This window comes from Mus caroli, chromosome 13, assembly GCF_900094665.2.
Source record: "Mus caroli chromosome 13, CAROLI_EIJ_v1.1, whole genome shotgun sequence".
NCBI lineage: Eukaryota > Metazoa > Chordata > Mammalia > Rodentia > Muridae > Mus > Mus caroli.
The window spans coordinates 83,852,493-83,865,775 of NC_034582.1; the positions used below are offsets into that span (position 1 = coordinate 83,852,493).

The 13,283-nt window shown below is 35.7% G+C and overlaps 1 protein-coding gene across 3 annotated transcripts in view; it reads right to left on the reverse strand.

Moving 5' to 3' along the window:
* Xrcc4 (X-ray repair cross complementing 4) overlaps nucleotides 1-13,283 on the reverse strand; it is a 222,214-nt gene that overhangs the window by 129,953 nt on the left and 78,978 nt on the right. For all 3 annotated transcript variants that reach the window (XM_021180097.2, XM_021180098.2, XM_029484982.1), the window contains exons 4-5: nucleotides 10,410-10,576; nucleotides 1,207-1,359 (exon numbers count right to left, since the gene is read on the reverse strand). In XM_021180097.2, coding sequence (XP_021035756.1) covers nucleotides 1,207-1,359; nucleotides 10,410-10,576 — 320 coding nt within the window. The remainder of the gene's footprint in view (nucleotides 1-1,206; nucleotides 1,360-10,409; nucleotides 10,577-13,283) is intronic.

Genomic DNA, 13,283 nt, shown 5'->3' on the forward strand with positions numbered 1-13,283 from the left:
TGGGAACAAAACACCCATGGAAGGAGTTACAGAGACAAAATTTGGAGCTGTGACAAAAGGATGGACCATCTAGTGATTGCCATATCCAGGGATCCATCCCATAATCAGCTTCCAAACACTGACACCATTGCATACACTAGCAAGTAATTACTGAATTAGTTTATCCCGTTTAATTAGTCGATTTAAAGAAGTGTATATCTTAAGCTTTAGAGATATAAAAAATGAAATTCTCTATTATAATTCATCCTGGAATGTTAGGATGCTCAAGGGAATTTCATTTGCTTTAATATGCCAACAGAGAGGAGGAATGCAAACTAATAAAAGTTGTAGACACTAGCTGTGTACATGCTATGAATAAACAACTATTTTATTTAACTATTTAAACACTATTCCACCTAGTTATCTCAGTGGGCCAGTGCTCAGCATTGTAATGATTTGAATGCAGTTCTAAATTTCATTAAATTGCCCCCAAAATGAGGCACAGAGAGCTTATATCAATGTTTAGTACCACATGCAAGTAGCACTCTGTGCCAGACGTAGAAAAAGCTCAAATTAAATTTTACTTTCTTTATACTATGTTATGCAAAAACCTCTACTTCATTTTAGAGCCAAGTCAAAAGAATCTAATCTGTATGAGTTATTGACTAAAAACACTTGAAATTACCCAAGCCTATACTACCCACTCATAACTTATAATCCCCCCTTAGGAGTCAAGTGTACACATACTTTTTGAAAGGGGAAAACAACAACAACTTGACAAAGATAGGATAAAATAACATATTTCCTCAGATAACATAAATGCACCACAGGATTTAGCATTCATTAGCTGGAGCTAAAGTTAGCACTGCTTAGATGGTAAGATTACAGATCTGCAACAACTTGTAGCCTTGGAGGAGGTGAGAGGTTTTGTTAACTGATAGATTTCTTACTTCATAATGTCTAAAAATTAAATATAATAATTAAATAAATAAATGTCTGAGAATCAAATGAATAAGTTGTATGCTATGACTGTATGTTGTACGTTAAAGGAAACCATGGGAGGACATTGAGAAATTGTGTAGAGAACGTACTCATCCAAGCTAGAATGGCTAAATGACTACAAAAAAAAAATGCACATTACTAAAAGTTGATACCTAATGTTGCAAGTCTGTAAAGACATTCTCCTGAGATCTACACCTCTCCTACCCAACAGCAAAACGATGCTACCTTTCAGGCTTGGTACTCTCCTCCAGCTGCTGGACTTCATTTAACAATTTATGCAAGCTTCGTATCTTTGTTTTCTTCTCATTCAGCACCAAGATAAATCTTTGATACAAATCAGCCTCCAAGGCTTCTTTGGCACTCACACATTTCTCAAATCTAAAAGTATAAAGAAGTAAACAAATTGAAAATCATATAAAGTTTATACCATTAATATTATTTAATCTCATCCTCATGATTTCAAGAAACCTTTGAAGGCAAACATAACTAAGATCATTTTATTTAAGTAGAGTGTGGATAAATTATAAAATACTATTTATTCATATTTTTAATTTATATTCTAAAACAAATAACAATTGAAATAAATAGAAATATAGCTCTATAACCTAAATTCTCAAATATAGTAACTCATATGCAGTTTATTTATAAAAGCTTAAGAACCATTTATATTACATATTACATTGCATAGTGAACAAATGTACATTAATATTATTATTATTACAGCAGCCATGAAGATATTTTATATCAAAGCAATACACTCTTCAGATTGACTTGTTCAAAAGAACATAATCAATTTGTGTCTTTTTAACCCACCACACATACATGCACATGTGTGTAATGAATTGAATTATCCCACCTGATATTTTCAAGAACATAATAAAGAAATGATGAAAGAAGTACATATCTTAAGCTTTAGAGATGTAAAAAAATGAAATTCTCTATTATAATTAATCCTGGAATGTTATAATGCTCAAGGGAATTTCATCTGCTTTAATATCCCAACAGAAAGGAAGAATGCAAACTAATAAAAGTTGTATACACTAGCTGTGTACATGCTATGAATAAACAACTATTTTATAATTTAAACACATTTATTTCGTTGAAAATATTCTTCTAAATATAGTCAAATTCTGCCTAATTTTTACTTTACTAGTTTGCTTATTCTATGTTCCTAAATATACTTTCTATGTGTCTCACATGTGTCCTAATAATTAAATATGTACATATATACACAAATTTATTATGATGAGATAATCAGAAATGAAAGTGTCAAAATGTGAAAATTTTCAAATAGGCCCTTAATGTGTCCCACAACCCATCAATTTTAAAATACAGAGAATTTATTCTAGTGTAAAAAGGGAATATCTAACCATGCAATTCTGGAACCAATTAGTGCATATTCTTTTAGTGGCATTCCATGAGACCACAGAACATGTGTTTTCTACCAAGTGCTTTATTCTCAGTACCTAGCAGAGATATTCAGTACACATTCATGACATAAATGAACAAAGGGAGCTCAGGAGCACATTTTTTTCAATTGTTGATTTATTGCACATCTCCAAGAGTACCTTTCGTTTTCAACACCATATCCCACAGTTTCTCTTCCAAGATGGCAACCACCTGGCACTAGGTTAGTTTGAGAGCTACATGACACACATTCTGAAGCCCTCCTCCTTGGAGATGTCTTTTTTCCTGGTAGTCTTTCTAAGTGTGTGAGACTGGTTCTAAAAGCTGAGAGACTAATCTGAGTTCTTCAGCAGCACTGTGTTCATGCTAGGGGCTGAAGACTTCCTAAAGAGCATGGGATGGAATACATATCCCTTCAACCACATCACACTGGCAAGAGGAGCTTGGTGGACTTCTTTTTCCTCATTGGCTGCAAGATACACCAAGGTCTGAAGTACCGCTTAGAAATATCTGCTTCCCTTCAGTCCTTGCTATTTCAAGATACTGCTAATATGTATGATTTACTTTATATGCAGGGTATCACGGTATGTTATTGTATATGTAATTTCAGATGCAAACTGTCAGAAATATTATTATATTTTCATTTAATATGTTCTAATATAATAACATAAGAAATTTAAATATGAGAATATATATATATATAAACCTAAATATCACAGTCAAGAACTATCAAGCTAATCCATACAACCTTATGAAAACTACAACATGTATAACACATTAAATTTAAAAAACCATTGAACTAAAATTTCATATAATTTTCATAAAGTAGTACTAGTCGAATACCCACACCATAATTGCACTGGAAGGAACATAATTTTTTTATGGAGAAAAAGTTATAAATCATGTAGCTTAACCTTCCCTGCTTTTATGGTTTATTGTAATAAACTAGTCATAAGACAGGGTAACACTTCTCAGAAAAACTTGAGCTATATGGCATCAAATATTATAAACACTGAGAAAACACAAATTTACTCTCAGTTATTATTTCCTCAACAAACTCAGAGAATATTGGTCATTTATCTAGAATTTATTAAGGCATGCATAGCTTGTCTTAAACATCATTAAAACCAATCTTCCAGAGCATTATAATGTTGCTAAGCCTTATTTCTTACTTGCCTCCAGACAATTGTCTATCTGAAAAATTGGGCAAGAATTAATAGGTCAGAGCATTGATCAAGGAGAGAAATGGGATTCTTTGCTAAGCTTGTAGAGGTAAAACTCACACACAAACCACTAAAGCAGATTATAAATAGTCCAAGGATCATCCCTAAAGCCAGGCTCAAACTAGATTACATATGAGTAGCGGCAAGGAGGAAAGACTTAATGACATTTGTCCTTTCAAAATTGATGAATAGAGCAATAATAATGCCAAAATTCATCATTAATTAGGGACTTAGGAAGTTAGACCAGAGGATAATTATTTTTGTTTAGTTTTGTTTTGTTTTTTTGTTTTTGTTTTTGAGACAGGATCTCAAAGTCGTTTTAATTTGCATTTTCCTCAGTGGCTAATATTGGTGAACACTTTAAAAATGTTTACTAACATCTTAAATTTCTATTTCCTCTTTTATTTACTAAATATTTTCTTTATTTACATTTCAAATGTTATCCCTTTCCCAGTTTCCCCTCTGAAAATCCCCTATCCCTCCTCCCCCTGCTCTCCAACCCACTCACTCCTGCTTTCTGACCCTGGCATTCCCCTATTATGGGACATGTAACCTTCACAGGACCAAGGGCCTCTCCTCCCATTGATGACTGACTAGGCCATCCTCTGCTACATATGCAACTAGAGCTATGAGTCCCACCATGTGTTTTCTTTGATTGGTGGTTTAATCCCAGGGAGATCTGGGGTACTGGTTAGTTCATATTGTTGTTCCTCCTATGGGGTGGCAAACCCCTTCAGCCCCTTGGGTACTTTCTCTAGCTCCTTCATTGGGGACCTTGTGCTCCATCCAATAGATGACTGTGAGCATCCTTTTCTGTATTTCCAGGCACTGGCATAGCCTCACAAGAGACAGCTATATTAGGCTCCTGTCAGAAGGCTCTTGTTGGGATCTGCCTAATGTCTGGGTTTGGTGGTTGTTTATGGGGTAGATCGCCAATTGGGGCAGTTTCTGGATGGTCGATCCTTCATGCTCAGAACTTTGTCTCTGTAACTCTTTCCATGGGTATTTTGTTCCCCATTCTAAGAAGAAAGGAAGTGGCCAGAATTTGGTCTTTATTCTTGAGTTTCATGTGTTTTACAAATTGTATCTTGGGTATTCTAAGTTTCTGGGCTAATGTCCACTTATCAGTGAGTGCATATCATGTGTGTTCTTTTGTGATTCATTTACCTCACTCAGGATGATATGGTCTAGAACATCCATTTGCCTAAGAATCTCATAATTCTTTGTTTTTAATAGCTGAGTTCAGTGGTGCCGCGTGCCTTTATCCCAGCACTTGGGAGGCAGAGGCAGGCAAATTTCTGAGTTTGAGGCCAGCCTGGTCTACAAAGTAAGTTCCAGGAGAGCCAGGGCTATACAGACAAACCCTGTCTTGAAAAACAAAAACAAAAACAAAAAACAAACAAAACAAAACAAAACGAAAAACAGCTGAGTAGTGTAAATATAAATTGTGTAAATATACCACATTTTCTGTATCTATTCTTCTGATGAGGAACATCTGGGTTCTTTCCAGCTTCTGGCTATTATAAATAAGGCTGTAATGAACATAGGGGATCATGTGTTATTATTACAAGTTGGAACATCTTCTCCGTATATGCCCAGGAGAGGTATTGCTGGATCTTCCTGTAGTACTATGTACAATTTTCTGAGGAACTGCCAGTCTGATTTCCAGTGTGGTTGTACCAGCTTGCAATCCCACCAGCAATGGAGGAGTGTTCCTCTTTCTCCACATCCTCATCAGCATCTTCTGTCACCTGAATTTTTTATCTTAGCCATTCTGACTGGTGTGAGGTGGAATCTCAGGGTTGTTTTGATTTGCATTTTTCTCATGATTAAGGATGTTGAACTTTTTTTCAGGTGCTTTGTATTCAGTATTCCTCAGTTGAGAATTCTTTGTTTAGCTCTGTACCCCATTTTCTAATAGGGTTATTTGATTTTCTGGAGTCCAGCTTCTTGAGTTCTTTGTATATATTGAATATTAGTCCCCCATCTGATTTAGGATTGGTAAAAATCCTTTCCCAATCTGTTGGTGGCCTTTTTGTCTTATTGACGGTGTCTTTTGCCTTACAGAAGCTTTGCAATTTTATGAGGTTCTTCCTAAAATCCCAGTTGACTCAGGACTCCTCAGAGTCCAGCTTTCTCTGTGATCCTATGATACCAGGCTCCTGTGAACCTGAGATTCTGGGTGTGTCAGAGTTCTTGGCAGTCAAGCTTCCTCTGAGACCCTGAGATCCTGGTGTGACCAAGCTCCTGTTATCTTGGGATCCTGGAATCCTAAAATCCTGGGCATGTTACAGCGCCTGAAAGTGGTTTCTCCTCTGGGGACCGTGGCTCTGTCTGCTGTGTTAGAAACCAAGGTATACTAGCACTGATCAGAAGGAACTCCAGCTGCTAGTCAGGCAGGGCTCCCATGTCCTTGTTCCTGCTGTCATAGGCCCATCACAATTGGATTGGAACTGATGTTGGGTTCTATTCACTAGTGATCCTAAGATAGAGTGAAGAGTCCTCTGGGGACTGACCATGGGACTGTCTGGCAAGTTCGCACCCAAGGTGAACCTAGGATAGATATTTTTAAAAGTGATGATAAATAAATAAATAAATAAATACCCGTGCAGTAGTGGCACAAGGCTTTAATCCCAGCACTCGGGAGGCAGAGGCAGGCGGATTCCTGAGTTCAAGGTCAGCCTGGTCTACAGAGTGAGTTCCAGAACAGCCAGGGCTACACAGAGAAACCCTGTCTCTGAAAACCAATAAATAAATAAATAAATAAAATTTAAAAGGCATAGAGTTGTTAGAATAAAATATTTCTAAGAACTGAGTGGCAAAAAGGAAAAAAAAAAAAGCAGAAACAAGAACAAGAGAAGTTCACACAAAAATAATATCCCAAGTAAAATAACAGGCTGACAATCCAGACTAAAGAAGAGGCACACACGTGTGGGCATATGGTATAGGAAGGATACAGTAATCATTATATTAACAGTGAGTTCTGGTGCAAGTTAGACCAGGTCAAGATTGAATAACCCAGCAAATCTGAATAGCACAGAGTGGCTCAAGGTGGCTGAGAAGAGCTGGAGTAGAGGCTGAAAGCAGAGACAGAATAAGGCCCCAGGCCAGGAAGAGGATGGCCACAGCTGTCCTTATGCTCTCTGAAGACAAGGTTTTCTGTAACTGTTCTTAAACAATCTAATGGGATGCCATGGAGACACAAACATATCCCCTAAGGTCTTTAAAAATTAGACTGAATTCATCTGCAGATAATGTGATTCCACCTTGAAGATACAAACACAAAGAGAAAGAACTTTCAAGGCCTGCTAATTCAGTTCAATGAAGACTGCCTCCTATTGTGGGTTTAATGACTGTAACTCAGAATAAAGCCAGAGAATTTCTAAACTGAGGTTTGACTGCAAACAAAAGACCTATTCAGTAACACAGAAGTTGAGACTTATTGTTTGGGATGAAGTAGGAAATCCAATAAATAAATACATATAATAACCTCAGAATTCACATACAAATTTCTAATGATTTTCTTTTATGTGTTTAAAGTATAACAAAGCAAACAGTCTAATGAAAACAGGGAACATAGAACACAATTATTGAGCAATAATTAAGCAGTAATAGCAAGACAATGTTAAGGCCTGTGCATTAAAATTCACAATTTCTATTCATCAGCAATCTTTTACTCCTCTCTCAAGCCTTGTTTATTCCTGTCATTCTAAAGTGGAAAAAATTTATATTCAGTTCTGATCACAACACTGATATATATTTCAATTCAAGATATATTCTATTACCATTTAATTTTGTTTTAAAATGTAAAAATACATATAATTTGTAAACAATGGGTAATATTTCATTAGGATACATATCTACTGAAAGAGAACTTAAGCCTTTTAAGGAATAATAAGAGTACAATTACATTATTGAATTAGCTCACTTTATTTTCTACTCAATGCTTAATACACTTCAGACCTTCCTACCATAGTTTCTGAAGAAATATTTATTGTTCTGTTCAAGTCCCTCTTTCGAACACACTTTTCTTTTGATCTGGAGTATGGATACAGTGCTGTGGGCAGAAATGATTGGATCGAACATGAACACCATCACAATCATCAGCTATGGTATAAATGCAGTGTGACAGGGATTCACAACAGGTCCCTATTTCTGATGATTCTCTGCTGTTGAAGTCCACAGTTTCTGAATGCAGTACAAGTGTTCCATTTCTAATCTCTTGAAAGCCAAGTATTGGGCAATACTGCTGCCACAGGGAAGCCAGTGTGCTGACCTGTCCTGAGTTGGAAGAAGAGAATAGTGCGGATGTGCTGCTGTGACAAGACCACAATGCACTGGGAGATCCTCAAAGTATTCACTTTGTCTCCTCAAAAGGAGCAAAAGCAAATTGGGGAAATAGATAATTCACCAATCTCATATCATATACATAAACAACAGCCTAGAATTTCCCAAGAGGTTTCCTTCTTTGAAAGATGTAGGTTCACTCCAATAGCAACACATTGTTGACTTAGAAGACACCTGTTGCAGTAGTGATGTCAGGAAAAAATTGCTGGAACAATCATAAAAGACTGGTGACAGGAAATGTCTTTTACACTGTCAGGCAAAAGGCCCTTCTGGATAGCTGAGAAAGCACATCAAGCACCTGTAAGCCACAGAACTATGTACGGCTCACTCAGTTTCCCTGCACAGAACTATGTACGGCTCACTCACAGTTTCCCTGCACAGAACTGAGTGCGGCTCACTCAGTTTCCCTGCACAGAACTGAGTGCGGCTCACTCAGTTTCCCTGCACAGAACTACATGCGGCTCACTCAGTTTCCCTGCACAGAACTGTGTGCGGCTCACTCAGTTTCCCTGCACAGAACTGTGTACGGCTCACTCACAGTTTCCCTGCACAGAACTGAGTGCGGCTCACTCAGTTTCCCTGCACAGAACTGTGTGCGGCTCACTCAGTTTCCCTGCACAGAACTACATGCGGCTCACTCATGGCTTCCCTATGTGCAGCTCACTCATGGAAGCACAGGCTGCCTTCTCCAGGTTCATCTTCATTCCCAACTGCCTGCTACCCAAGAGATGGAGCTGAATGCTGATAGACAGTACTTCTTTCAGCCACTGGCAGACATTTTAAAGTAACTGCTTCAAGTACAGAGTATACTAACTGCACTCTTTGTAGACAATTTATAGATCAAATTTATCTAAGGATATTCCAGGTTTTAAAATAAAACACTGAAGCTTATCACAACCACGGTTTGTCTGCTTTAATATGATTAATTTCATATATAAAATAGAAAAATATAGTCAGAGTATAGATATCATTCCAAACAATACTTTTCAACACAGATACTTGATACTGATTCATATGAAATGAAAACAAATAAGTTTAGAAGAAGAATTAACTGATTTTTCTATATAGCTGCTTAAATATATAAACTGGCATTTGACTCATTTATGAATTTAGTATATATTCATGACTATAAAAATAATTTAGGGGTTGGGGATTTAGCTCAGTGGTAGAGCGCTTGCCTAGCAAGCGCAAGGCCCTGAGTTCGGTCCTCAGCTCTGGGGAAAAAAATAATAATAATAATAATTTAAAGCTAAAAAAAGAAAAAAATACGTATTCCCTTGATATTAAGTACGAAAGTCAAAGATAACTGGGTATTCGTTATCTAATTTTACGTACATTACCTAATTCATTTTATTACTTATTATGGGCTTCTTTTAGCTACTCTCATTTTCATGTACATATGTGAATAACCATCAAACTATTTAATATGTATTTTCCCAAGGAGTTCTAAATGTCCATACAGAACAGTCACAATAGATGCCCTAAAAATAAACATGTACAATTAAATAGGAAGCATGATATTATTATGCCTTTAACTTAAAAGAAAGATTTTTTTTTTAAATTTACTATATGGCACTATTTGTAACAGCATTATATATGCAGTACATAATTATTCCAAATACTATTCTACACACAATCATATATATATATACTATGTTTGCCTCTGTGGGAATGTAAGTGTTCATGATAAAGTTCAAATATATTTTGTGTAACAGAATAATGCAACTTATATACCAGGTGGGAGTATATTATAATTTGCATGAAAAAGTAATAATTGAAAAGAAATATATCATTCTTATTCACCATTAAATGAGCACGAGGCAAATGCCAGAAAATAAAAGACTTTTCAACATCTTGTTCAGTAGCCACAATTACTTCATCTTTTAAAATGAATGTAGCATGAATTTTCAGTCAGGGAAAATGTTGCTAGCAGAGCCAAAACACACATCATTTGAAGCAGTTACTATTCATAGATTCCAAACAAAAAGCCCACTGTGCTTATTTACAGTTCACATCTCCTTTTGTTAATTATTACTCCTATAAATTAAGCTAAAGTAATTCTTTCCTTATAAATATCCCTATTTTTTGCAAGTGCTGGGGACTATGCTGAGCCGTGTGTACACTAAGCGCACATTCACTAACCATGCAACATACTCAGACTAATGTTTTTATTAATAATGTAATAACGGGCTATGATATTCAATCCCCAACCATTTCTTACTTTCCTTTGTGTTAGCAATACCAAATAAGAGAGCTAAAATGGTTAATGCCCTCCTGCAGTACAAAACAGCCACTAATAACGTGGTTGACTAAAATCATGTAAAGGGATAATTAGGAGGGATTTTATAAAATGCCTGTTCTACATATGTTGTAACTTTATGTATCATTAGCTTACATCCCTAGGAATGAAAGAGCTCAGTGCTTTCTGACGCAAACTCACTGTGTACTTACCGGCCTTGAACATCATTCCAGTCTCTCAGGAGCCTTTCATTTTCTTTCTGCAGGTGCTCATTTTTGGCTTGCTTTTCTGTAATGGTGTCCAGGCAGTAACAAATGAGTTCTCTTATGACTTCAGCTGAGTTTGAAACTTTGTCTAGGTTGAAGGAACCAAGTCTGAACTAAAAAAAAAAAAAAAAAAAAAATTAAAATTAACAAAAGAAAGAAAGAATGGAAAACATGTTCAGATTGAGAGTAGCGTTGAGATTTAATAATGCTGTTTTCAACATACTTTCTTCTGAGGGGAAAATGTATGAGAATGAAACTGTACTTACCATATACGATGCAGGGAACATAAGGCTGGACCACCCCTTGCTTTCTATTGCATTTCTTATGTGAAGCAACAAACAGCCTAAAAATAACATCTCTCGCTTCCTATTAGAAAACAATACACCTGCTCCTTGGAATAATGCACCATGTGTTTACAAAAGGCTAAGAATAAGATACCCAACTCAGAGAAAGGTAACATGTTACAGATGGGAACTTTTAACTCATGTATTACTAAGATGAATGGGTATATCTCACTGTAAAACCATTGTAATCATTCATATATAAACTACTGGTAAATAAATATCCAATATTGGGAATAGTTAAAACTTAAATAGTTAAATTTCCAATTGGTAATAGTTAAAAGAAAAGCAGAGTCATAAGAAACTGATAATCTGTAAAAACTGTATTTTTTATGTAAAGAGTATGATTTGTCAATACCAAATAACAACTTGAATACACTTGTAAGAGGTAATAATCTTAAAAGAATTTTAAGAGGGAACTTCAAAAGGAAGTATTACAATGCATGTGTTAGTTATGGAACTCCAATAAGCATACATACTAGTTATCCATGTGTCTGTCTGCCTGTCTGTCTGTCTATCGATCTATCTAAACAAATTAATATCATCTCTACCACAAGTCACTGCTAAGTGATATAATCAAGGGAAAAGCTATGTTGCTTCACTTTAAAGCAGATGACACTGTCAAATGAACACATTCCCACAAAGATATCTGGTTTCCTCTTTACATTACAGCTGTCAGGGTGTTGAAAATGATGTACATTTTTAGGGAAGAAAGGTTTTTAGCACATGAAACTCTCAAAATGCAATACACAGAAAACATGCCAACACTTCAATCTTGAATAAATTATATAAATTATAATATATAATATTATATGTAAAATTATATAAATTGTATAAATACAGAGATAAAACCAAATCCAAGTCCAGCCCTATATATATAGCTCACCTTAACAGAAAAAGTAGAAAAAAAACTACTTATAAATAATTTTTGCTAAAATATTGTGCAAATATTAAGAAATATTTTAAAACTGTATCATATATGAATACAGTGTATTTTGACCATATTCATCCCTTATTCATAAGTTCTCTGAGATATACCTCTAACACCTATCTTGGTATCATGTTCTCTTTCATCAACTGAAAAAAATGTGTTTTTAATTAATTATAATATTAATAATAATCTAGTAGTATTGTTTTTCCTTCAGAGTAAGCAATTTCTTGCTGTGGATTGCCTTCACTAATTTCTGTTGCTTTAAAATGTATGAATATAACTGTCATCCCCAACAATAAGACACAATAGAACACAAGTATGTGAGTGTGAAATCCAAAGACAGGATTTCCTGCTAGTGTTCATATGATCGTTGTATGGTTTCTCAAAGGGATGGACTGAGTTCCACCTGAGCACAGTGCTCGTTAACAGGACAAGAGTTCTTTTTCACTGTCTGTTGCAGGGAACACCATTACAGATTCAGTCAAAAGTACAGGGATGAGATTTCATAAAAGCCTCCTCCTCTAGAGCTAGAGAGGAAAATATTACCATGGTTTAGCTCTACATTAAATTCGTTTTCACAGTGACCATAAGCACAAGAAAACTGGAGACATAATACCATTTAAAAAGAAGTCACCTCACAGAACGAATTGGGTAGAGTGCCTTCTGTTTCTATTTTGTGTAATAGTTTGAGAAGTATTGGAATCAGGTCTTCTTTGAAGGTCATATAGAACTCTGCATTAAACCCATCTGGTCCTGGGCTATTTTTGGTTGGGAAACTATTAATGACTGTCTCTATTTCTTTAGGGGATATGGGACTGTTTAGGTCATTAACCTGATCCTGATTTAACTATGGTACCTGGTATCTGTCTAGAAAATTGTCCATTTATTCCAGGTTTTCAAGTTGTGTTCAGAATAGGCTTTTGTAGTAGGATCTGATGGTGTTTTGGATTTCCTCAGGTTCTGTTGTTATGTCTCCCTTTTCATTTCTGGTTTTGTTAATTAGGAGATTGTTCCTGTGCCCTCTAGTTAGTCTGGCTAAGGGTTTATCTACTTGATTTTCTCAAAAACACAGCTCATGGTTTGGTTGATTCTTTGTGTAGTTCCTTTTGTTTCTTCTTAGTTAATTTCAGCCCTGAGTTTTATTATGTCCTGCTATCTACTCCTCTTGGGTGAATTTGCTTCCTTTTTTTCTAGAGCTTTTAGGTGAGGTGTCAGGCTGCTAGTGTATGATCTCTCCAGTTTCTTTTTGGAGGGATTCAGAGCACTGAGTTTTCCTCTTAGGACTGCTTTCAAACAAAAATAGAGAACTTCAGACCAATTTCCCTTATGAATATTGATGCAAAAATCCTTAATAAACTTCTCGCTAACCGAATTCAAGAATACATCAAAACAATCATCCATCCTGACCAAGTAGGATTCATCCCAGGGATGCAAGGATGGTTCAATATACGAAAATCCATCAATGTAATCCATTATATAAACAAACTCAAAGACAAAAACCACATGATCATCTCGTTAGATGCTGAAAAAGCATTTGACAAAATCCAA